Source organism: Puma concolor, chromosome D3, assembly GCF_028749965.1.
Source record: "Puma concolor isolate L17-30 chromosome D3, mPumCon1.1.hap2, whole genome shotgun sequence".
Lineage (NCBI taxonomy): Eukaryota > Metazoa > Chordata > Mammalia > Carnivora > Felidae > Puma > Puma concolor.
This window is the reverse complement of record NC_141678.1, coordinates 34,216,982-34,243,244: the sequence shown is the minus strand read 5'-3', so window position 1 is coordinate 34,243,244 and position 26,263 is coordinate 34,216,982. Positions and strand designations below refer to the sequence as shown.

General features: G+C 48.6%; 1 protein-coding gene across 1 annotated transcript in view; it reads left to right on the top strand.

The window, feature by feature from the left end:
- APCDD1 (APC down-regulated 1) overlaps positions 1 to 26,024 on the top strand; it is a 34,762-nt gene extending 8,738 nt beyond the window's left edge. The window contains exons 2-5 of the mRNA XM_086682449.1: positions 4,925 to 5,108; positions 8,163 to 8,694; positions 22,157 to 22,478; positions 23,946 to 26,024. Coding sequence (XP_086538575.1) covers positions 4,925 to 5,108; positions 8,163 to 8,694; positions 22,157 to 22,478; positions 23,946 to 24,397 — 1,490 coding nt within the window. The 3' untranslated portion in view covers positions 24,398 to 26,024. The remainder of the gene's footprint in view (positions 1 to 4,924; positions 5,109 to 8,162; positions 8,695 to 22,156; positions 22,479 to 23,945) is intronic.
- The last annotated feature ends 239 nt before the right edge of the window (positions 26,025 to 26,263 follow it).

Below are 26,263 nucleotides of genomic sequence, written 5' to 3'. Positions count from 1 at the left end.
AGAGAGCATGAACGAGGGAGGGGCAGAGAGAGAGGGAGACACAGAATCTGAAGCAGGCTCCAGGCTCTGAGCCGTCAGCCCAGAGCCCGACGTGGGGCTCGAACTCACGGACTGTGAGATCATGACCTGAGCCAAAGTCGGACGCTTAACCGACTGAGCCACCCAGGCGCCCCTCACGTGACCCATTTAATTTTGCTCCTTCATGGTAACCAAGGTGGTGGGTACTTCAAAGGGCAAAGATAGAAAGGGAACAAATCCCATTTTTTCTATGCTAAAAGTATAGCATCAGCCACGAGTGCAAACCCTAACTCACTGTGTGCTGAGGAGCCGTGCTAACTGGAGAGTTCTTCTCCATCTGGCTGCTCACACTACCACTCTCCTCCCCTGACAGCCTTGCTGGGTCTGTGAGCTTTACTCGTTGTCTGATGAGAGCGATGGCCAAGTGGAGATACGTCTCTAGAAACCCAAGTGATGTAATGATCTTTTGCCTGCTTTCCAATGGTTTGTGTGTTGGCGGTTCTGGGGTTTTATTTCTTCCACCCTCGGTTAGAAAGCATCACTGTAGGCTCCCTTCCTGTGTGACTGGCCTTATGAACGATCCATGCAAATCCTGACCACCACTCCCTCTTCCTCTGCCTTTGAACTCCCAGCTTCCTTCCCAGAGCCCTCCTTCATCATCTCCACCCTTGTTCTTGACATCCAGGCCAATGAGTGCTTAAGAGCCTCAAGGTCAGAAAAACTTATCTTCATTCTTGGTCATGCTTCCAGCTCCTGAAATATACAAAGTAAGAGTGAATAGGTATTTGTTAAACTGAGTAGAACTCGTCAACAACCACAGAGCCCGGTGCTTTGGGTCCCACCTTCTTCTGCATCAGGGTCACCAGTTAACTTTGCCGGGGAGCCCCGTGTCATTCTCAGAGCCCAGAGGGGCTGGCTCTGGATGACTTTTCCCATTATTTTAGCTGTTCTATTAGTTAGAATGGACTTTTTGAGGGCAGTCTAAGAGCCTAATCGTTATTTAAAATAATAACGCATTTAATGAGAACTATGTGCCTGTGCTAAGGAAGACAGTCTCCGATAATCCTGAGACCAGCCCTAAGAGATGGGTAGTGTTATCCCCTTTTTACAGATGAGTACACAGAAGCTTGGCGAGGTTAAGTCATTTGTTTAAGGTCACAGTGCTAATGGTGTGTTTCATCGATTGTGAGAAACACATTTTCTTGTCATTTTAAGATCTCTGCAGTGGATATGCATCTTATGGTCGATGGGGGTTCCAGTCCCTGTTAGCCTGCCGGGAGCAGTCAGGGGGTGATACGGCCTTTGCCTCTGTGAACCTGGACATAGTGGCACACACTGTCATCCCATCACTTCCCTTGTGTGTGTCCTTGTGACTCCATGTCTATGGATTAGTTGCAGACAGGTTGGTTTTGAAAGTAGAGTAAACGTTTGAGCCCCGCATGCTGGGTTGCTTTCTCTGTAACTTACTGATAAATTACACTCTTTGCGCTGAAAAGAAAAACCACTGTGAAAATTGGAGTGGCCTCATAACAGAGCAGCAGAGCGTTAGTGTGACATCAGCGAGGCAAATACTTATCACTGGAAGAATAACTGCAATTCTATATTTTCTCATGTTAGCAGTGATCAATTACCTGGAAAGGAAGATACCCACAAAACGGTGTGGCTGTGTTTGTTGTTTTGCTCTTGAGATCCTTGCAAAGCAAACATATTGCCTGTCACGTGTGAAGCATTGCAGCAAGAGACATTGTCAAATCTCTTGGAACAGATAAAAGCGATGTCAGAGTAGCAAATGCTACTCTGATTCGGGGTATCTCGGGACTGTAGTTCAGGCATTGTGTCCTCATTTAAATGCAAGTGTTTTGTCACTAGTACTAAAATAATGATGCATCTTAACAATCCTTGAAGTCTTAGATTCAGAGAAATCCTTCAAGTGGCAGATCCAGTTTCAAACTCACGCAGCCTAGCTCCAGATATTTCGCCCATACCCACTACCCTCCCAGCTTTCATCATCTTTACAGGAAAACAGTTGCGGGGTATAAAGGGGCTTACAAATCGAATTTTAGAACATAGCTTGGTTGATAGCGAGCTGATGGTTCTTTACTAAGTGTTTAGTGTCGCATTTAAAGCAGAGCCTTCCCCAACTCCCACTGCTTTGTAACTTGAATTAACATTGTAATTGATCACACAGTCCATTGACCTACCAGAGACAGCAAGCTGTACTGTCTCTCATTTCTTGATTGCCTAACAGGGAATTCAGGAAATGCTTCCCATCATCAGGATAATTACAACTCTTGGGATTGGTGGGAGGTATAGTCCATAGTATCCCCTCTCCCTCCTCTAGTTCAAAGCCAACTGACAGATCAACAGAGGTCTCAGACAGATGAAGGCATGAAAACATGAGGATTGTGAGAAAAATCAGAAGATACCGTATAGATGATGGCCAGGATAGGATTGCTAACGGTTCACCCCTGAAGTTTTCAGACTTTCCACCTGGCCTAGTGCCACAGTCAAACATCGGAAGGGGTGGGGTCCTTACTACGTGGCGAGTGTGGGAGCTGATCAAGATACACGAGCAGTTGACTCTTGAACAACACAGGTTTGAACTGAGTGGGTCCACTTACATGTGGACTATTTTTTTTTTCAATAAAGACACTACAGTGCTATAAATTTATTTTCTCTTACGATTTTCTTGAGAACATTTTCTTTTCTCTAGATTACCTTATTGTAAGAATACAGTACATAAAACATGTAACATGTTCAAGGGTGAACTATATTTTGAAAACAGGCCAGTTTGGCAAAGAAAGAGAAAAGGGCGTGGTCACACACACTTGTTTCCTTCTCCATCCTGCACCAGGCTTCACTGGGCAAGGGTGAATGAGGGAGGCAGAAAGGGTACCGAGAAATGCCACTCTTCCTTCCTCCCTGGAAGCAGGGGCCACGGGAAAGAAGGTCCTCATGGAACAGCCACGAGCATCGACACCACCCAACATGGATTTCGGATTTGAGTGTTTCGCTCATTCTGGCTGGGGTCCCAATCACCTGGCTGGGCGACACGGGGTTGGTGGTGAGGTTGCGTGTCATTTGAACACAGCACCATCATCTCGTTTTAGAATCTTTTTTCACACTTGTCATTTAGTTGAATTGTACCCATAGGTGTCTCTGCCTCGTTCCCTGTTCGCTTCATTTAAGATACATAAGAATAATCCCTGCTCTAGCCCACGGCCAGCATGTTGCTCAGAGGAAAGCCCCAGACTTCCCACGTGGAGACTGCTGTCTTCTCAAGTACCAAGGACTTTCCACAAAGGATTCGTTCAGCCCTCTGAATCATGGCAAATATCTGAAAATCTGAATATTTTACAAATATCTGAATGTTATCAACCTGTGGGTCTGAGTTTCCCCAGTAGATTTCATCATGTTGCTGTAAGTCACCATATTCTGGGTCTAACGTTTCATTTTTATTTATTTATTTATTTATTTTTAATTTTTTTTTCAATGTTTATTTATTTTTGGGACAGAGAGAGACAGAGCATGAACGGGGGAGGGGCAGAGAGAGAGAGGGAGACACAGAATCGGAAACAGGCTCCAGGCCCTGAGCCATCAGCCCAGAGCCCGACGCGGGGCTCGAACTCACGGACCGCGAGATCGTGACCTGGCTGAAGTCGGACGCTTAACCGAATGCGCCACCCAGGCGCCCCTAACGTTTCATTTTTAAATTAAATTAAATTTTCTCTTGTAAGCCATGGTTTCTCTATGAAGTTATTAAGGTGTTGATTAAAAAATATATGATTGCCCCCTCATAGGTAGCATTCTAACAGATGCATTTTATTTATTTCGTGTATATTTCTATTTTGTTTTTATACATTTGTCTAACTGGGGTTTGCGGGGGGGCGGGGGGCTTGCTAACAAGGTGCTGAGTACCTAGTAGGTCCACGATGAAGTCGTATTAATGTGTTAATTACTTCAGGAGTGAATCTCAAAACAATGGGTTTTCAGAGTATAACTTCATTTGCCAGCATGGCTTTATTCTGAACGTGGGGCTGGTGGCTATTTTGCATGGTTAAGTGTCCGGCAACATAAACCACTTATACTGAAGACAAACTTAGTCCTAATATCCCTTTACCCATGGGAAATAAAAATGTACAGTCTTCTTGTAGTTATTCCTATTAGAACCCTGTATTGTCACCGACTTTGTGGGTGTGAAGAGTTGGAGTGGGAATGTAACTGGGGGAAAGTGTCCCACACTTCCCCACTGTAGGGCGGGTAATATGACTTATACCCGACTGATGGGCAGCCCCGTGGAGGGTGTCCATCCAGAGACAGAACCAGAGGATGGAAGGCTTGGCGGGAACAGCTGGGAGCCAAGCCAGGGAGCACATGTCAGATGGGAGTCCATACAAGTTGTTCCTGGGCCTTTCTCCCCTCCATCACAATTCCCTTTCCCTTTCCACTGAGGCTGATCTCCACACTCTTCCCCCTCCTCCCCTAAATGGGTCCCCGCACGACCCCTTTCTTACTCCTCCCTTGGGACATGTTCCTTTCTCTCTTCAGTCCCTGTTACATTCATTTGCCTGCACTGTAAGCTGCTCGTTTGGATGCACGACCTTATTTGCTGCTTCACAGATGCACGGATTTGAGCTCAGGCTTTGCCAGGAACTAGCCAAGAGACCTCCCGCGAGTCTGTGTTGTCTCCATGGGCCTCGGCTTTCCCACCTGGGAAACGGTCTCCAGGGACACCTCTGCCTTTGAGATGTGAACTCCACGAGAACAGAGACAGTGATAAGCGTGGCGGGGTAGGAGTGCGTTTCCCACTTGCAGTGATTTCCGGCCAAGGAGCAGTTCCTCAGCCTGACTCCTTCCTGTCTGCTGCAAGCTCTCCTTTCAGCGAACTTCCACTTTTCTCTTTCAGGGCTGGGAGAGGGTTCTGCCCTCCTTCATCCTGACAGCAGATCCCATCCCAGATCCTTAGAGAAAAGTGCCTGGAGGGCTTTCAAGGAATCACAGTGCCATCACATGCTCAAACATCTCCACAATGGCGCCAGGATCACTGTGCAGATGCCACCAGCGATCGAGGGCCACTGGGTGTCCACTGGGTAAGAGGGCCAGGGCTGGACCGGGCCAGGGAGGGACCAGAGAGCACAACGTCTATGGAAGGCCTCTCTTAGGGTTTCTCAGATGCACAGAGACTGTCTCCTATCTGCAATGGTGTAGGTGTTATCTAAGTTCTAACTAAAAGCCAAGCAACACTTTGAAACTCTGGTTGGTAAAGAAACAGAGCTAAGTACTGTAGAAATCTTAGCTAAAGCAGAGATGTACCACTGTTAACCAAGGGGTGTGAGTGAATGGGTCCTTGTTTACCGAAGTCTGTGGGACCACTCGTGTATGAAAAGAAACCATTAGCAAGTGAAATTAGGAGTCTGTGTTTCACCAACCCTGAAACATGACTTGCAAGGTTCTGATGGTCTAAATATTCTAGCCATATTCTGGTAATTTAATATACGGCTTCAGGGTTCTAAGAGTACGTGAAAAAGTACTCAGGCTACCTCTACTAGCCAGGGCGTAGATCTTGGACTCTTTTCCAGGTTGCAGAGCTGAGATTTATCCCAGTTTGAGCTCTGGCTTATCTTCCATTAGAGCTTTTAAAAATAGCCTAGAGGCAGACCTGCAGTTTTTCCCCTACCCATTAAATTGTTGAGAATTAACGAGGCTCACTCTGGGATCTAATCACTTCTCCCTTGCAGCCTCCAGGTACCTTGGGGAGGGATCAAATGCACACAGAGAAGACAAAAAAGGAATTTTATAAGATGATGAAGACCCAGAGGTTTTATTTTTTTCTAAAGATGGGGTTTCTTAAAATAAGGAGATGGTAAATATTTGCACAGCCTGAACGCGATGTGCTTTTAATAATTTATCATTTTATTAAAAAAAAATATTTATTGATTGCACAACTATTTACTGTGTGCCAAGTACTGTTCTAGATTTTGTGTACATAGCAGTGAACAAAACAAGACATGGTCCCTGTCTTCAGGAATTTTTCAAATAAACATACAAAGAAGTGCTATGAAGAGGGAAAAAAACAACAGGTGCTAAAGGGGAATACCAGGGACCTTATTTTAGGATGGGGGTGGGGTCAGGAAAGGCTACCGAAGGAGAGGACACTTGAGCTGGGATGTCGTTAGCTGTGCAAAGACCCAGGGAAGAGCTTTCCATCTGGAAGAACTAGCAAAGGCTGGGTTGGAGAAACAACTGACCCAGAATCCTTGTAGCTGAGGTGCAAGTAAACCTGGGTGTCTGATCTGGGGAGAACAGCTCCAGAGGAGGCTCCTGAGGCAGGCAAGGCCAGCCAGAGCACGTCTGTCCGAACTGGACTTACCATCCAAGAGGAGAACTGGAAGGTCTTTGACGAGTTTGCAGCAAAGACCATGCTTTCATGCGAGGCACCCTGGCTGAGTGGTAGAAAAGTGATGTGAGGTTGACCAATTAAAAGACGCAGCAGGTGCATCTAGCGGCGAGGAGGCCTAGGTGAGGGAGGTGGTGGGTCCGTGGAGTGTGGAGGACTTGAGGTGCTCAGAGCGCCGAGCTCTGGAGCCCCCCGAGGCACACCACCACCAGTGCCCAGATGAGCAGTTAAACTGCATTTACCACTCACGCCAAAGGGAGCCTCCTTCCTAGGGGGGAGGAGCGTTATGTCTGTCTCCTTCCAAGCCTTCTCTGCAGACTCTGCCAAGTTCCTCTGAGTGCCTTCTGTGCATGCACCCTCATCGGACGTTCACTGACTGCCCTCCCCAGAGGGAGTTGCCCGCTTGGAGTAATGTTTACCTCTCTCCAGTGTGTGAGCTGAAAAAAAGGACATGTTAGCAATTTTGAGAAGCACGGGCCTTTGAGATTTCAGCCCCACTGCTTGATTTAGCGATGCTGGATCTGCTCAAACCAAAATTATTATAAATAACATATAGTAAATACTATAGATATAACATGATATATGATATATTGTGTATCACATTGAGTTCTGATATTACATTGTGTGTATATATATATGAAAATATATATGTGTGTGTGTGTGTATATATATATATATATATACACACACACACACATATATACATATATATACATATCACAGATTGGAGCAGATTTATAAGGCCAAAACTGATGACATGTAAGGCATGATATAACTGAGAGTGGGATCTAGCAGAGGGTTACAGAGGACGGAGTCTTTGGCTCTTTGGCCGATGTGTTGAAGGAACTCTCCAGCATTTCTCTGGTGCGGGCTGTGCTACAGAGACAGGAACTGGCCACAGGTACAGCGGTGATCAGTTCCTGTGAGCCATTTGTGCCCTGTAGACCTCATCCAAGTATTTCTGGCCTAGGAATCCAGCATTTATCTAAAGCCACAGCATAAAACCATTTTGTCATTGTCATTTTGTCAGCACAGACGGAACGGACCCTTATATCTGTTGTTATGTTAGCTTTGCTTTTTCACTAATGGACCCTTTGTTTTTCCAGGAGAGGGAAAATTAATTTTCACTAGATGGGAGGGTGAATGTGCAAGTGCCTCTAAGTGACTTCTCCCCAGACTGGATTCCATTTCAGGATGACAGACATCCAGCACCTGCCTGCTCTAGACAAGGTCCATAAAAGGGAATTGTTCAGGAAATCAACTCTTTTTGCACTAGCATAAGGATACTTCCTTCATAGGCCAGCACTATACTCTTCCCTCGTCCCACCAGAAAGGAAGACACTTCTCTGCAGTCGGGCCGCTGGGTGGAAGTGAGGCTGGCAGGATTGGGCTCTCCTGGCTTGTTCATAAAATGAATGAAAGAATGTGGTGTAGAGAGATTAGGAACACAGACCTGCAGCCAGACGGCCTGGATTCCTGGTCTGCTCCTGCTACTGGCTGGTTTTGGAGCCTGGGGCACATTCCCTAATCTCTTGTGCCTTGGTTTCCCCAGCTGTAACATGGAAACAATACTACTTTACTCAGGGGTTGTTGTGAGAATTCAATGAATTGGTGTCTCTGAAGGCAGAGAGTAATGTCCAGCCGAGTAAACGTTTGTTATCATGACCATGATTTCTTGACAGGGTAACGAATCTGTTCCACATGCCTTTGGGTTTTAAAATGCCTTCCTTCCCCTTTTCTCCTCCAGCTGTGAAGTGAGGTCGGGCCCAGAGTTCATCACAAGGTCCTACAGATTCTACCACAACAACACCTTCAAGGCCTACCAGTTCTATTATGGCGGCAACAGGTGCACGAGCCCCACCTACACCCTCGTCATCCGGGGCAAGGTCCGCCTGCGCCAGGCCTCCTGGATCATCCGCGGGGGCACTGAGGCTGACTACCAGCTGCACAATGTGCAGGTCGTCTGCCACACGGAGGCCGTCGCCGAGAGGCTCAGCCAGCTGGTGAACCGCACGTGCCCCGGCTTCGTGCCGGCCGGGGGCCCCTGGGTGCAGGACGTGCCCTACGACCTGTGGCGAGAAGAGAATGGCTGCGAGTGCACCAAGGCCGTGAACTTCGCCATGCACGAGCTGCAGCTCATCCGCGTGGAGAAGCAGTACCTCCAGCACAACCTGGACCGCCTGGTGGAGGAGCTCTTCCTCGGGGACATCCACACCGACGCCTCGCAGAGGATGTTCTATCGGCCGTCCAGTTACCAGCCCCCGCTGCAGAATGCCAAGGTACCCTGCAGCTGACCGCCCTCCCGGCCTGCGGGCTGTTTGTTCTTTATTAAGTAAGATGAGTGGCCCGCAGGGAGACGTGTCAGTGGGGCCCAAAGCGCCCCATGAGAGGAAGCACCCGGCGTCATGGGGGAGATGTGGAGGGCTGCACGGGGAGGCACGCGCAGCAGAAGCAGGAGACCTGGCTGGGCCACCACCTTGCTCTACGGCCAGGGGCTGTGGTTTTCCTGTTGACATGGGTGGTGGTAGTGGGGTTGTTGGTGTGCTAGGGGTTCCTGGGGTGGTTATTCTAGAATATTTGTAAGGCTCTGTTTAGCTCTGACCCTTCAGGAATATCTGCTTTGATTCTAAGAGGAAAGCATAAAGGGAATTCGGAGATGTTATAACCACACTTGGGAGAGACAACGACAGCAATGATCCCAGCCCTGGAGGAGGCGGAGGGGTGCCTGAGGGAAAGCGACAGGGCTCTTGTAAGGCTGTGGTCTTACACCCACCCACGTTACTGCTGTCAGTCTTCACAAGGACCCCTTGAGGCAGATGTCGCCACCCTATCGGGCTGAGGGGAGAGGCAGCAGAGACTCAAGGGGTTGTCTTTTGCCCCAGGTCACCCAGTTAGGGAGGTTCTGCACTGGAACTTGAACCCCGCCCTCTTTCTCCAGACCCCACATTCTTTCCATTCGACTAAGTGAAATGTAAAGTCACTGTAATCACCAGGGAGGACGGAGGGGGGCAGGAAACAATTAAAACCTTATAATGTTCTTTTCTTGAATGATAGTCCAGTAATTATATTTGGAATTCACAAAGCATTTCCTTCCCATGGGCTCAGAATCCGTGTCAGCCTGTAACATGATCGTTTCCACCGCAGAAGTTGGGGAAGCTCTAGACAGGGAGGGGGTGCAGAGAGGGTGCCAGGGGAGATTTCTCCAGTGCTCCCCTGCATCAGATTGGCTTCTGTGGAATCTTCTCTAGAACAGTGATTTTCTAAATGAGGGGCCCCATTTGACTTCTGTTTGACAGTTTACTCATTATTTTTCATCTTTTTTTTTTTTTCTTAGTCCTTTGAGTTCATTTATGACTGGTAGAGATATCCCAGAGTACTTTCCCTGCCAAAGACCACTTGGTGTTATCTTCTATTTATCTGTGTTATTGTGAGCTCCTGTAATGAAAGTCGCCTTTATTATAATTGTGGGAAATCTGCTGAGGAAGCCCACTTGGCGGAGGCTGCTTCCTCTAGATGCATCTCACCAGGGACTGTCCCCACGTGTGAGGTGAAGCCAGACGGAGGGCCCAGGGCCCCAGACCCAGCGCTCCCTGGGCTCACGGCTTGACTGTGTCCTGCCGTAAGGTGCCAGACGCACTGAGGAGGAAGAAGTGAGTTAGGGCAGTGAGGGAGAGGGTGGCCTTTCCTGCCTGCCTTCGTCCCAGTATCTGCCTGGGATCCCCCAGCACCCCTCAGGATGGGGGAGGAGCTGAGAAGCTGAAGCTCCACCCAAATGCACATCACACAAAGGCATCCAGAGGACAGTGGCACCTGGGCACGGGTGCGGTTTCTGGGGAGATTTTTAGGAGTCACGGGCTCCCAGTACCATCGTGGGACCCTTCCAGGTGGAAGTGTCATCCAGAGGCGGTGCTGTATGCTGCTGCTAAACAGCACTTCCCTCCTTTTTATTTTTAATGTTTGTTTAGTTTGAGAGAGCATGTGAGTGGGGTGGCCAGAGAGAGAGGGGAAGAGAGAGTCCCAAGCAGGCTCCATGCTGGCAGCACAGAGCCTAATGTGGGGCTTGAACTCTCAAACCGTGAGATCATTACCTGAGGTGAAGTCAAGAGTCGGATGTTTAACCAACTGAGCCACCTGCTGCCCTATGAATAGAACTGCTCTTGATATCTCTGGTGTGAGAGAGCAGCAGGGTAAGGAGCTTTCGTCCAAACATTTGGCTTTCTCTGAGTACAATCTAGCCAACTCTTCAACTATCTATGGTAATGAGAGGTAAGAATGTCATGAATCAAAATGGCCCACAGATAATCCAGAAACGTTATGCAAGCCAAGAGCACCAACCGGGTCCCACTCTGAAGCTTTATGAAGATCTGCTATGCACAGAGAGTCCTTTTCGTGGCGTGCTCACCCACCAGCAGAGACACTGCTCAACAACAGACAGCCAAGAGGCAGGAGCATTGAAGCAGGGAACTGAATATGGAGGAGGGAGTCCGAGGGAGGAGGCTGAATTGCTGCGGGAAGAGGCAGGTGCAGCCCTGGAGCTGCCCGAGCTGGAGTCTGGTTGCTCTGCTGTCTGCACCTGACCTTGGGCTGATAGCTTGCACACATTCAGGTTCAGATTCCTTTCCCTCAGCTTCAGATGCCTATGGAGGCTCTTTTTAGGACTGAAAAGAAAAACAGATTTAACCATAACACCTTTCTCTTCTTACCTCTACCCCCTCACTCTGAATTTACTGTGGTACTTGTGGCATGCCTCATCAGGAGGCCTGACAGGTAAAATCAGTATTCCTAAGACTTGCAGCTCTGGAAGATTCTCTCCCACTCCTTCCCAGACCTGTAGGAGGGATTTCTCATGCTGTCAGTCGACTCACTGAACAGAGCCTGTCTGTTGGGAGGGCAAAGGCACACACTTGTGGTTCCTGGAGGAAAAATGTCTTGACTGTGAGTTATTACCATTGGCACAGGGACTAAGGATGACAGTTGTAAGGCTGACCTTAGGATTTTTGTAAACAAAAAAGTGGGAGACATGCTTTTTTTTTTTTTTTTTTTAACACTGTCTGGATAAATTGATGAGAATATGGACTTTGGAGGTGGTAGCCAATCCTGGAATCCTCTTCTGTGTCCGTCAGCTGCGGGGTGTTGGTTGTGTCATCTGACCTTCTGAAGCCTTAATTTTTCTTCTATAAAGTGGGAAGACTATAAGAGTCGATTGGATTGGTGTGCAGAATGCTGCCCGCCATCTGGAAAGGGCCCTCCACCAATGCTCCTTTCTCCCCACTCCTGGAGGAGGTAGCCCTTCTGGGCAGGTGTCTCCTAGAGGGATGACATTGACCACGGGCCTCCAGGTGTTTGATGATGACTCACTATGAAGCATCTCCTTCCATTTTCTGCTCCCTCCCCTGCTAAGGCGATCGTGAGGACATTTACCCAGATTCTTAAGACATAGATCCTTTAAGCCCCAATCCTAATGCCCTGATTTAAGAAATTTTAAAGGTAGAAAGAACCTTGGGCATACTGTTAAGAAGAAGGAGGAGGGGGAGGGTGAAAGGGGACGGGCAAGGGGTGGAGGAAGAAGTATAGAAGAGTAGGAACAGTATGATACCACTGTGTAAAACTAATAATGAAGGGAGAACAAGATAAGCTTACAGAGGGGGCAGTATTTCTGGAAGGGGACGTGAGAAACAAAATGATTGTCTCCGGGGAAGGGAACAGTTGGAGGACAGTTGGACGGAGCCTCAACACTGTATACCTTTTTGTACCTTTTGCAGTTTGTGCCATGAACCCGTATTATCTAAACAGAATCACCATGCAAACTTTCAATGAATTAGGAAAGTTAGGACCCTGAGGCTCAGAGGAGTGCAGTGGCCACAGCTAAAGATGGCGGCAGGGCTGGGAGGAGGACCCAGGCAGGCGTCCAGGGCCGATGAGCCCTGTCCACCGCCTCGACTGCCAGCCCGCGTGGCCAGGGGCGTCCTTCGAAGGCCAGTGAGGTCTGTGTGGCTCTGGGAGCTGAAAGGGCCCATTCTTCTCTTGTTGTCCCTGGCGTTGAACGTCTTGGCCTGCAGCATGCCGCCAGGTCCTCAGGAAGTTTTTAGATCCTTCCCCAGGACAGCTACGAGAAGAATAAACGGACTTGGCCATTGGTGCCTTTCCAGACTCGGTGCAGGCAAAGCCCCAGGTGCTCCCTGCCTGCTGGCCAGTGGCGGGTCGCCTCACCCGCTGGGAACGGGAAGGAGGAGGGCTGGGAGCACATCCGGAGAGACCGCACTCCCCCCGCCACCCGCCTCTTTGAACTCTTTGCCTCCCCCTAATTGCCGGTCCGTAGAGACCTGGCTGAAAATTAGTTTAAATGCTAAATTGAGTTTGAAACCACTAGTCTCAGCCCCTCTGGAAACGGGACACCGTGTAAAAATAGAAACTTTAAATCAACTTGTTTTTCTAAGCTTTATACAGCTTTGCTGTGAGGTTCAGAATCCTTTGGCAAATACATTGCCTTTGAAGAGAATCAGGTGTGCCGGGAGGATTCTTTCAGGATGAAATTGGCTACCCTTCGCTACGAAAAATCAGGACTGCATAAAATAACCCCGAAAGGAGAGGCTTTGCCTGAACTGAGCTTAACATCAGGGCAGCTGTCACCCTCTGCCTAGATTTTTTGTGCAGTTGAAGGGTTAGCCAGCCGAATTCTTTCAGTGGTAGAATCGAATAGTAATTAAAAGCAAATGATTGCCCGGGAAACGCCAGAGCCTCAGGATCAGACTTGTAAGCAAATGGAATTGGTCTTTCGCCAAAATCCTGCACTGATTTAGCCACAGGGTCGTAAATCAAAGGGGTTGTCTGAAACCAGACAACTTTCCGCAAGCCGTGTATCTCAAGTATTCTGCCCCAGCACATGCATAGCACATCGGAGGAGGACAAGCACCGAAGTGTTTTAAAGAGTAGCTGAGGACTGAAAAGGAAGAAGGAAATACTCATGGGCTTTCTGTCCTGAATTCTGTAGAAACTTCGAGACTGTGAACGAGCATTCGGTTTTGAGGGAGCTTGCTTTTCCAAGCCTTTTCAGAGTATGTGAGAAATACAGAGACTTTCTGCTATCTATGACATCAGAGAGACTGTGGACCAGGGCCGTGGGCAGCACACTTCTCGGGCCAGCTCCGGGAGATGGCTGTGCCGTGGGAAGTGGCTCCTCCTTAGGCATGTGCTTGGCGGGGACCCCGGACGGGTGGGTAAGTGGGTGTCACGGAACTAACAGTAGAGGGAGCCGTGCATGGTGTTTGTGGAAGATCTCGTGTTCCTTCTCTTCGCGCCAGCGTAGGGAAAGGAGACGGGCTTCGTGGAGGCGACAGGGAATGGAAGAGGTGATAGAGGACCAGAGAGCTCAAGGAGTCATGACCTAGGAAAGCCCGTCTCGCATTAAGGATGAATCCTAAAGAGAAGCGTGGCCCAGCTCGCCGGGGCTGGGTGTTGCAAATGTTGCACATCATAAGGGAAGACAGAGCTGATGACTGGGGTTGAGTGATGGGGTCTTGACTGTGAAAGGGTTGCCTGTGTGGACCTTTTATTTGGGCCAAAGTATGAAATGCCCTACAGTTGCTCTGCCTCACAGCTCCTGGCATACACTTTTACTGCAGAAACAGTTCATTACATTTCTTGACTCCAGAGTGTTTCAGCAGATAAACAGACATGCAAGGTTGCTTTATTTAAGGAGTTAGCACACCAGGAAATACTTGTTGTCAGGGACGGAACAAGTGGTAAACATTTCAGCCCTTAAAAGGCAAGAGAGGGGCGCCTGGGTGGTGAAGCGTCCGACTTCGGCTCGGGTCGTGATCTCGCGGTTCATGAGTTCCAGCCCCGCGTCGGGCTCTGTGCTGACAGCTCAGAGCCTGGAGCCTGCTTCAGATTCTGTGTCTCCCTCTCTCTCTCTCTGCCCCTCCCCTGCTCACAGTCTGTCTCTCTCTGTCTCTCAATAATAAATAAATGTTAAAAATTTTTTTAAAAAAGAAAAAAAAAAACAAACCAAGAGAGCCCAGAGGACGGAGTGAGAGCCTGGGCGTGCCAGAAATCAACCATCCACAAAGTCTGTAGGAAGCCCATTCTGTGGGAAGAGTGGAAGGGGGGCGGACCCTTGGATGGGCCAGACCTTGGGGTCTGCTGGATTTACAGCAGATTTAATTTAATTATTACAATGAATCTACTTCAACTATTTAAATGAATTTAAATTGATAAGAGTATAAGAAACAAGCAAAAACATCTATGAGAAATTTTCTTCTGAAACGTTTTTGAAGTCATTTGTTTTAAAGAACCAGCCTAGGGGCGCCTGGGTGGCGCAGTCGGTTAAGCGTCCGACTTCAGACAGGTCACGATCTCGCGGTCCGGGAGTTCGAGCCCCGCGTCGGGCTCTGGGCTGATGGCTCAGAGCCTGGAGCCTGTTTCCGATTCTGTGTCTCCCTCTCTCTCTGCCCCTCCCCCGTTCATGCTCTGTCTCTCTCTGTCCCAAAAATAAATAAACGTTGAAAAAAAAATTTTTTTAAAAATAAATAAAAATAAAGAACCAGCCTCTTAGGGCCCTTTACATCTGGCTGTTGAGTCTGTACATAATGTGTACGTGTAGGCAAGGTGGAGGCAAAATTGTCTTTTGTGTGATTTGCTGATGTTTTGCAAACTGGAAAGGCCTTTGTGGGCTAACCTCTCAGATTCTAGACTTCTTAGAGAACACCGTTCTAGGAAATGAAGGGTTGCTCCCAGAGACACCCCCCCCCCCCCCGCCCCCAAACAGGTGCCCCTTCTAAACTCCAGGATGCAGACAGTGTGGAGTTGACTTCTGCCTCGGGAGACAGATGTGATCTGTGAGAGTCAGCAACCCACCTGGCCTGTGTTCTTCCATCCGCCTTCCATCCCCCGTCCCTTCGTGGGCACCATCAGCCACCGCTTGTGGCCCGGAAAGCTGCTGTTTTAAGACACAACAGGTGTGACCGTGGCTGTTCCCCTTGCTTCCTCCTGAAAGCAGAATCATCATGACTCATTGAGGTGGTCAGAATGAGCCCAAGTTCATGAACTCCTGGGATCCCAGATCTGAAAAGCACCCAGTGAGGCCCCTTCCACAAGGTGGTCAGCTCTCATTTGTGATGAATGCTGGCCTAATCTATTCATATTGTTAAATAGCCGGTGACTGCATTCAAGCAATCAGGCTGTCACTCTCAAACCTTTATCATACCCTCCGTGCTCCCCCCAGATGTCACGGGAAGTCGGAGAAAGGGAGAGTACTTTGGTCTTAGTTTCAGAAGGCTTGATGAAGTTGTTCTCCAGTGAAATGGAGAGGCCCTGGGAAGTCTGTATGTGTAGGAATACCTACAGTAGAAATTTAATCAAATGTGTGGAGATTCGGAGTTGTAAAAAAAAAAAAAAAAAAAGCTTTCAGCTTCAGTCATTGGCAGGTTTCTTCCTGAGAAACATGAATGTTTTTTATCCCATGGAAGAAAACTCTGTGAAAGGAACTTTCCAACATCTGTGCCCATTTCTCCTCCTCTTTGAGCAAAACTTTTAGACCAAGAAATGTTTTATTCATCCTGCTTTTCTAGTTGATCTGTTCACAGCAAGATGATATCAAGTAATTTCTTCCATTCTGGGGAGACGCTGGAAACAAGTGGATACTGTCAGCAAATGTTGTCGACGCACCAGATCTCTCCAGAAATAAATATTGGCAAGGAACGAGAGAAAGCCTAGAGAATCCCTATCAGTCATCGGCCAGAGAAGACCTTTACCCAGGGACCCGAGTCCTTGACAGGGAGACATCTGTTCTTTGCAGGACCTCAGCCTAAGAGACAGCCTGGGGCCAGGGTGTAGCGCTCAGCAAAGCCCAAGACCAAATTATGCTCCAGATTCTACTTTTGGCTTGTAAAGTCATCTGAGCCATGTTATTCTATCTCTCTGTGCCTTGGTGGCCTCATCTATGAAGTGTCCCCGTGGTCTCTTTGAGAGGTTGTAAAGCTAAGGGGATGGTGTACTTGAACCTCCTCAGAATCAAATGTCCTGTGTGTGCAAAGCTGCCCTTAGCTGACGTGTTGCCAGGGTGCTGGGCAGGAGAACAGAGTGGGCAAAACCCCACTCTTTGCCTAGAACATTGCTCGCTTGTGATGTTGAAGGTTTATCTTTCATTTTTAGAGTAAGTTTGGTTGTTTTCTTTTACGATGTTAATTACATAGGGATCTTTTTTTCTCCCCTCCTCCTTCAGAATTAAAGCTTTTTATGGTTGGTGGGAAGAGTAGTAACAAGGAGACATATTCTGGTCCCTTTGCTTTAACCTTCAGATCTTTTGTGTTCAGAAACCCAGACTTCAAAGCAGCCCTTTCTAAGAATCAGGGAGGGGAGTGATGTAGAAAGAAGCCCAGTGGGAGAGCCTACAGACCGACAGCTTCTCAGAGGAGAATCATGTATCAGAGTGTGGACCAAAAAAGAGAGCAATTCCATAAAGCAAGTGATATTCCATACTACACATGACCCTTCATGTCGAAAAACTCTTCTCATTTAGTAGTGTTGAAGAGCTGCGATTTAAGGAAAGCATCCTGAAAAAGAGAAACGTTAGAGCCAGTACAGTGTATAGGTCTTAATTTCTGCTTCCCCATCATTGTTCCTATAGGCCTTTTGGGTTTTATTCAAGCCAAGGATGGTGGGAATGAAGAGTACAAAAATATAAAAATCTGTCCATAAAACAGAGTGGTTTCCCCTTTACCTAACCATGACTAAAACTGGTCTCTTGGTGATAATATCCACAGAGAGGTCAAAAATCCCACCCCTGTTTGCTACATCTTTGGTTTTTTAATGCCTTCTCAAAAGTTGTTATCAAAAGTTACTAGTCGGCAATAACCAGAAAAGCAACCCTGTTAAAAAATGGGCAAGTGACTTGAATAGACAGGTCTCCAAAGAAGATACACAAATAGCCCATAAGCACACGAAAAGATGCTCAACATCACTCCTCATTAGGGGAACACAAATCAAAGTACAACACACCATACCCATTCGATGGCTGTTATCAAAAAGAGAAAAAAATACCAGTTGGCAGGGATGTGGAGAAATTGGGACCCTTGTGTACCGTGTGTGGGGGTGTAAAATGGCGCAGCTGCTGTGGAAAACAGTATGGTGGTTCCTTCGAAAGTTAAACACAGAATTACAGTGTGATCCAGAAATTTCACTTCTGAGCACATGCCCAGCGTTCCTGAAAGTGGAGCCTTAAGTAGCTTGTACACCCGTGCTCATAGCATCGTTACGCACAGTGGCCAAAAAATGGAGTGTTCGTCAACAGGTGAATGGATAAACAAAGTGTGGTCCATACATACGTTGAGATACTATTCGGCCTTAAAAAGGAAGGGAATTCTGCAACATACTGCACCATGGGTGAACCTTGAGGGCATTATGCTAAGCGAGATAAGCCAGTCCCCCAAAAAACAGTAAGTTCTGTACGCTTTCACTTGTGTGAGGGACCTAGCGTCGACGGAAAGTACAAGGGTGATTGTCGAGGGCTGGGATTGAGAGAATGGGGAGTTGCTGTTTCTTGGGTACCGAGTTTCAATTCGGGAGGATGGAAAAAGTTCTGGAAGTAGACGGTGGTGATGGTTGCACAACCGAGTGAATGTACTTAGTACCGCGGAGCCGTGCACTAAAAATGGTTCAGATGGCAAGTTGTGTGTTATGTATATTTTACCACAATTAAAATAGCTTAAGAATTTGGCAAGATCAATACCTAAGGGCCAGGTTCTTCCCATTGTGTCCCTCAATTCTCACCGACCCAACTCCTGGACGGCGAGCTTCCTTTGCTTGTGGCCCGCTTTTCTCTGTCGCCAAACAGGATATCTTCCTCCAGGTCCCCATCTCAAAGGTCAGGACCCTGCCCCATTATTCTTAAAAATGCCAAGTGGACTCCAGGTGCTACCATGGCACCTTCCTGGAACCGCCTGGGCCAGGCTGGACGGTCCTCTTTCTTTCCAGGGCCGTCTTCCGCACAGCTCAGCATCCTTGCCTATTACAATAGGCCCAGGCACCAGAACGCTGCTGTTCGGTCTGTGAAATCTCAGGGATTTGGATCTGAGTACTGGGCTGGTTTTACTCAGACTGTGTGGGGCAGGGTCAGGGGACCAGGAACAGTAGGTATGGTTTGGTAAAGGTGCTGGTCATGATGACATTTGTTAGCAGTTAAGAGGCTGCTTCCTCTTCATATGTGTTATAGACATTATGTTCACTTTGCATCCCAGACTTTTGAGTATCAGAACCCCATTCCAGGGTAAGAAGTTTGGATTCTTCCCCTCCTGATAGTTGACTAAGAAAATACATAATGATAAAACTACTGAATTTGGTGGTGCTTTGTTTTATTTATTTATGTTTATTTTATTTATTTTTTATTTAAATTTTAGTTAGCCTACAGCATGATACTGGTTTCAGGAGTAGAATTCAGTGACTCATCACTTATATGCAGCACCCAGTACTTATCCCAACAAGTGCCTTCCTTAATACCCATCACCCATCTAGCCCATCCCTCACCCACCTCCCTCTATCAACCTTCAGTTAAGAGTCTCTTGTAATTTATTTCCCTCTCTCCTTTTTTCCTCTTCCTGTATATTCATCTGTTTTGTTTCTTAAATTCCACATGTATTTGTCTTTCTCCGATTGACTTATTTTGCTCAGTATAATACATTCTAGCTCCATCCACATCGTTGCAAATGACAAGATCTCATCCTTTTTGATGGCTGAGTAATATTCCATTGCATAGATATACCCCATCCTCTTTACCCAGTCATCAGTCAATGGACATTTGGGCTCTCTCCATAGTTTGGCTATTGTTGATAGTGCTGCTGTAAACATGAGGATGCCTGAGTCCCTTTGAAGTTGTATTTTTCTACCCTTTGGATAAATACCTAGTAGTACAATTGCTAGGTCGTAGGGTAGTTCTGTTTTTTTGAGGAACCTCCATACTGTTCTCCAGAGTGGCTGCACCAGTTTGCATTCGGTGGTGCTTTAACTACATTTTTATCTTATCCACCCCAACCTGTGTTTGCACCTGTAGTGGGAGACATGCCTTTTTTTAGTCTTCCTGTCAAATGCCGTGCATGCCTGCGATCCAGCTCCCTGGGCCTCATCTGAGAAGTTTCTCCCCAAAGTGATTCTGGGTGTACTGAGTGGGAGCCATCTTAATCTACTGCTAATTTGTTGCAGCAGTTATGCAAGTAGAATGACCCCCATTTTATACATTAGGACATTGGAATAGAGATTAGTGACTTGCCCAAGGTCACCAGCTGAAAGCATGGGGCTGGCCCGTGGCTCCCAGGACCTGGCCAGAACTTCTCCTTCTGTGCACAGAATATGTAACAGATGCATCGGGACCCCAACACAGTGAGGACTTGGCCTTCATCTCACTCTGTGGCGGCCCACTTGATCTTACCATCTACAAGCCATAATCGGTGTTAGCAAAGGAAGCCTTCTCTCCCCTCAGTGACAACTCTAGGCTCATCTAACGAGCACGGTGACAAGTTAGTGAGCCTTGAGTTCTCCCTGGAGGAGAATGTGGAGGGAGGGCAGCTCCCTCGCTCTCGGAGACATCCGAGCACTTAACTAAACAAGCGCAGGAACATCACGCTGAGTCAGTGCTGAAAACGCGAAGGCCTTGGGAAGTTGGATTCCTGACTTTGGGAAACACGTGTGTGCCCTCCTGGGAGTGCCTGCCAGTCGCTGTTACTCGGGCCTGGGGCCGCACCATTGAGCAGCTGCACACCCTGGGCCCCGTGGCTGGGGGAGCCCCAGGCCGGTGTCCGGGAGCTGTCCCCCTGAGAGCGGGCCACAACTGTCACCCTCCTGCGACGGCACTGATTAGATTTGCCTCGTGCTTCTGTCCGCTTTGCCACAGCCAGTGTGGGAGGGAGAATTCCGGAGAGACGCTCCCCACGGCCAGGGGCAGGCAGCCCCTGGCACACAGGCGTCCTCTGACTGAGGTCAGATAGCCAGGCAATGGCGCGGGTGCTCAAGAACCCAGCTCTGCTGTCTTCTAGACCGTGGCATTTTGAGGGGAGCCCTGAGCCGTCTAGGCAAACAGCATTTATGTGGCTGGCAGTCTCTGGCCACCTCTACTCACTGGAGGTTTTCTAAGCCACAACCCTAAACAGACGGCCCTTGTCCCCGAGGCTCCGTTAGCGTTCTGAAGCAAATGCAACCGGGAGGCACTCCCGGAAGAGCCGCAGCTATCTTGCACTAATTAAGTGGCTTAAAGCTATAAAGCAGGAAGCAAATGAAGAGCCCATAAACCTTGAAACCTGGGGGCCAGCAGACACAAATGGATGTGCGTGCTGACTTCTCGGAGGCCGCTGCTCTCGCCCTCTTTCCGGCCTCCTCCTTCATGCCCTCCTTTGAAAGGACCCCTGCCTTACTACGCAGCTCCCCTTGTCATCCCAGCAATTAGAACATTATCCTTTGTGTGTGTGTTATTTTGTGTGTCTCATCATTGTTTTTAGTGGGAAAAAAAATCTAACTGTCAAATACACACACAGAATTTCCATCTTAACCATGTTAGGGTATCTGGTTCGGTGGCATGGAGTACGTTCACACCGTTGTGTAGTCGTCTCCCCCATCCATCCGCAGAGTTTTTTCATCTTCCTGAACTGAAGCTCTGTCCCCTTCAAACACTAACTCCCCGTTCCGCCCCTCCCCCGCCCCCGATGCCCGCCCCGCCCCCCCCCCCCCCCCCCCACCAGCCCCTGGCAACCACTGTTCTCCTTTGTCTCTGACTTTGATCACTCTGGGTCCCTCCTAGAAGTGGAATTGTACAGTTATTCGTGCTTTTGTGTCTGGCCTATTTTTTATTTACATTTACTTAATTTTTGAGAGAGAGAGGCACACACACAGAGCACGAGTGGGGGAGGGGCAGAGAGAGAAGGAGTCACAGAATCGGAAGCAGGCTCCAGGCTCCGAGCTGGCAGCGCAGAGCCCGACACGGGGTTCGAACTCACAAACCGCGAGATCGTGACCTGAGCCAAAGTGTGTCTGGCTTATTTCATTTAGCGTCATGTCGTCAGGGCTCATCTATGTTGTAACGTGGGTCAGAATTCCCTTCCCTTTTCAAGATTGAATAATATTTTGTTGTATGCGTGGACCACATCTTGTTTATCCATTCACTCGTCAGTGCACATCGGGTTGTTTTCATCATTTGTCCATGTGAATAACGCCGCTGTGAACACGGGTGAACAGCCGTCTCCTCAAGACCCTGGTTTCAGTTCTTCGGACTATAAACCAGAGGTGGGGTTGCTGGATCCTACGGTAGTTCTTTTCCGCAGCAACTGCCCCGTTTTCCATTCCCACCAGCAGTGCACGAGGGTTCCAGTTTCTCCACATCCTTGTCAACACTGTTAGGCTCAGATGTTTCTCAGAGTAGCCGTCCCAACGGGTATGAGATGAGGCTCGCCTTTCTGAAGTCAAGTGTCCAGGACGTGTGATAGGATTCTAAAGAGAGTACACATCGCAGCTGAAATAGACAAGTCCCTGATGTCGGTGCTCACAGGTGCACTCTTGAGCCCACACCAGCGCGCACACACACCCACCGCGACCCTCCTGTCTGTGCCCAAGGGCGTAGCTCCAGGTGTCTCTTGGGTTCCCAGGTGGCTAGTAATGGTGCCTTGCCCGGCCCCACTGGTGAGCCTCACTTGAAGGAAGCGTGTGTGCGCTGCTCTGTCGTGAAGACAAACGTCTCTCCATGTGTTTGTTTCTTGGCTCCAGAACCACGACCACGCCTGCATAGCCTGCCGCATCATCCACCGGTCAGATGAGCACCGCCCGCCGCTCCTGCCCCCCAAGGCTGACCTGACTGTCGGGCTGCACGGCGAGTGGGTGAGCCAGCGCTGCGAGGTGCGGCCCGAGGTCCTCTTTCTCACGCGCCACTTCATCTTCCACGACAACAATAACACCTGGGAAGGGCATTACTACCACTACTCCGACCCCGTCTGCAAGCACCCCACCTTCACCATCTACGCCAAGGGCCGCTACAGCCGGGGCGTGCACTCCTCCAGGGTCATGGGAGGAACTGAGTTTGTGTTCAAAGGTAGGGCTCCCGCCTTGACTCCCAAGGGAGCAGCCCCACGGGTGAGAAAGTGGGCAGTTTGGGGACATTTTTGTCCAGGCAGAGCCTGAGGGAAAGGGCTTTTCTTCTGGTAGAGATGTTGGGGGAGAGATTAGGGAGGACTTTCTGCTTCAAGTTCATCATTCGCCACAGCCTCTGAGGTCCTCTCTGCTCAGAATGGGGCCAACAGGGGTGGCTCAGCCCATGGGCCACAGTGCTGGAGCCGCCCACCCCGCTGTGCACGGTGTCAGATGTGGTCAAGGAGCATGTTCTCCTAGTAATGAAGCCTCAAGTCTGCATGTTTCCTTTCTTGTGCACAGCTCATGGCGACTCTGAGCTGCCCCTGTGATAACATCACACTTACTTGCTGCATTCAGTGTGCTTTCTTGAGTGGGCAGTAAAGAGCAGGTGTTAGTCACACCGCAGGTGCTCCCACAGTTGTCCTTTCCAGCGCTGAGTTTGTCACGCGCTTAAGAGTTGTCATGTGCTTGGGGGGAGGAGGTTTGAGATTTGCAATGATTACCTAAGCGAGGAAGGTAAGGTGAGGGGTGAAATTCACCAGGCTGTTATCAGCAAGGGAGGCCTTGTGGCCTCTATTTCTAGCATCTTTTAAGCTTGTACACCTTTTTAAGACGGAGTCAGTCATGTCATTGACAAATAAAAGAGAGGTGGCCCAGAAACTGGATGTGACCCCTTCTAGGATGGCATTCCGTGGTTCAGTCTTTTTAATGTGAAGTATTTCTGCTGACCCAGATAAGTGCCAGGGCATCTTAACCCTCCGCTTAGAGAGAAAGAGTTTCTCCAGGAAATATGGACCTTTGCTAGATTTGGCCAAGAGAACAACCATCTCTGTCTGATTCCACCCCGAAGCTGCCTTGGGATACATAAAATATAATCCCCTGGGGTCTTTCAAAAACAGCCCTCTCCAAGCACTGGGATTTTTTATTTAATGCGTATACTCACATTTTCCTTGCTCGCAGCCTAATTTATTTTAGTCGCCTGATCTATGGGCCGGTATTAATTTCCAAGACTGCTAATTAGTATAGGTGTGTGACATGACAGCAAAACTAAAAACCTCCAAACCTTTCATAAAAATAAAATTCCAGTTTGCGTCGAATATTTGGTCAATCCCGAAGAGTCAGTGTTCCCAAAGACCACTCCTTGGAGACCCTCTGTGTGACAGTTTGATTTCACCCTAACAGGCAGTCAACCACAGTCTGGGCTCCGCATTTATACACCAAATACAGTCTACCTGCATTGTATTCAATGTGATGGCCATTCGGACCAACACGTTGAACTCTTTCCACTGGGGAATGCTTTTAGGGAGGCCGCGACAGGTGGGTGGCTGCGCAGGGTCGGGTTTAGAGCAGGTGGCCTGTGCAGACAGAGTGCTTTCTTCACCGCACGCCACCCCCTTAGAGTCACCACCCTGTCGTCTCTCCTTCTCAGTGAACCACATGAAGGTCACCCCCATGGATGCGGCCACAGCCTCGCTCCTCAACGTCTTCAATGGGAACGAGTGTGGGGCCGAGGGCTCCTGGCAGGTGGGCGTCCAGCAGGACGTGACCCACACCAACGGCTGTGTGGCGCTGGGGATCAAGCTACCTCACACCGAATACGAGATCTTCAAAATGGAGCAGGATGCCCGCGGCCGCTATCTGCTGTTCAACGGCCAGAGGCCCAGCGACGGGTCCAGTCCGGACAGGCCTGAGAAGAGAGCCACCTCCTATCAGATGCCCTTAGTCCAGTGTGCGTCTTCTGCGCCCAGAGCCGAGGACTTCTCCGAGGACCACCGGGGTCACCAGTATGGGAGCCGGGCGCCAGGGAGGAGCGCTTGTCCCCTGCTCCTGGCCACGCTTGCTGGCCTTTTGACTCTCCTGCAGTGGCACGTCCTCAGATAGAAGTTGTCAAAAAGCTATATGTTTTTCCACACCAGGATTCCTTACAACTTACAGGTTTTCTTTACAAAAAGGAAGGACACTTCTTGTGATGCACTTGAATGGCCGAGAACTGTGGCTCCTTTTCTGCTGTCCGGCCCCCTCCCTCCCGGCCTGAGTCCTGAGCAGCGCTGTTTGAAGTTCCTGCTTTGAACTCTGTCCATGGGATCCCAGGCCTGGGTGCCTTCTCAAGAGTAATTGCACTTTAAGACCGCAGAGGGTGTCGAGCTAGTGTGTGTGGTAGAGGGGGCAGGGTGACAGCTAAGTCCTCTTCTTTTCTTCCCTGTAATTATTATTAAATTTCCGAGTTAAACTTAAATGGATATCAAGCTATGGCGTTTTTTGCCACTATACCGCAGTCGCTTCCTGTCCTCCCTCAAAACTGCTTTACGACCTGGGAATCCAGTGTGGAGTTGGTTTGGAACTGCAATCAAGACACCTTTCATTAATAAAGAAGAGACTTGGGTGTAGATATGTACATAGGGAAAGACACAGGGTTTAGCTTAACCACCTCGACAGCCTTTATGCAAAAAGAGGGAATCCAAGCTTTCAGATGTTGAGTGCAAAAGTATCTGTAATTAAAGTTTCAACATAATTTAAAGTATCATTGTTTTAACTGGTGGGGAAAGGAGACTCGGTTTCTGGGTGGCTGCAGGACGCACACTGCTTTATTCCTGCTCCGTTGACGAGGGCGGTTGAGCAAATATCAAAAGCAGTACAGACAGGAACAGTGACCTCCGGGATGGTCACAGTGTGTTAAATGCCACCTTACTGATAGAAAGTGCCTGTTCCTTCCACAGTTGCCTCTTCGTGGGACCGTCGTCCTGGCTCATGGTGGTTCTGGTGAGGGGCGACCAGACGTCTTCACTCTGCCATCTCTGCTAACTTCAAAGATGACTGTTCAGAGACCACGCTTTGCTGTTAAGGGGCCTGGCCGTTCAGAGAGTGCAGTGAAGGCACCCTCACGGGGGGGCTGCACTAGACCCTCGACTCGTGTGAAACCCAGGCTCTGGGTAAAGCCGCTCTCTCGTTGGACATGCCAGTTTGACTCGATTTCTGTCCTGCTGTTGCCTTGGCCGTGTGGCAGAGAGTCTCAGGATCACCTTCTACAGAATCTGTGAGTGTCTTCCTCACAGGCACTGGGAGGGCGCCTGAGTCACGTCTGCCCATTACTTTGGATTATTACACACGGTGCTGTCTGCACACCAAGTGCTATTGCTAATAGAGACTGATGGAGGGAAATAGCAAGTCACTGAAAGCCTGGATGCAACTGGAAGTGAGCATCAAACCATGATCAAGGTCAAGAGTCATACTTGTATTTAAAAATTAACTTTATGAAATGCTGTAGCATTCAGGATGGTGATAAGTTAAATGGATAGCATGGAGCACCAAAGTGCTTTATCTTTAGAATATATTTTAAGTTGTGGTGCATACTGAGGGGGTTTATTCAAATGAAAATACTAACTTAAATGTCTGCCAAGTTTCATAAACAAAGATGTCAACGATACTCCCACAGAATACATTTTGCCTGTGGATCTATTTAATACTAATGCTATCTTTAAAGGATATAATAAAATTATGTGGAAAACTATGTTCACCGCTAAAGAATACCTCAGTGATTTGCCATAAAAGTGATAGATTTATAGCCATTTAATTCACAGCCACTCACCTAGACTTAGCTGCTCACACTCTTAAAAAGTACACACACACACACACACACACACACACACACACACACGCACACACTTATATCCAAATACATAGGTATTAACATGCATATAATGTATGTGTATGTATATGTGTCTTAGGGACAAGGTGGCATTCATGTGG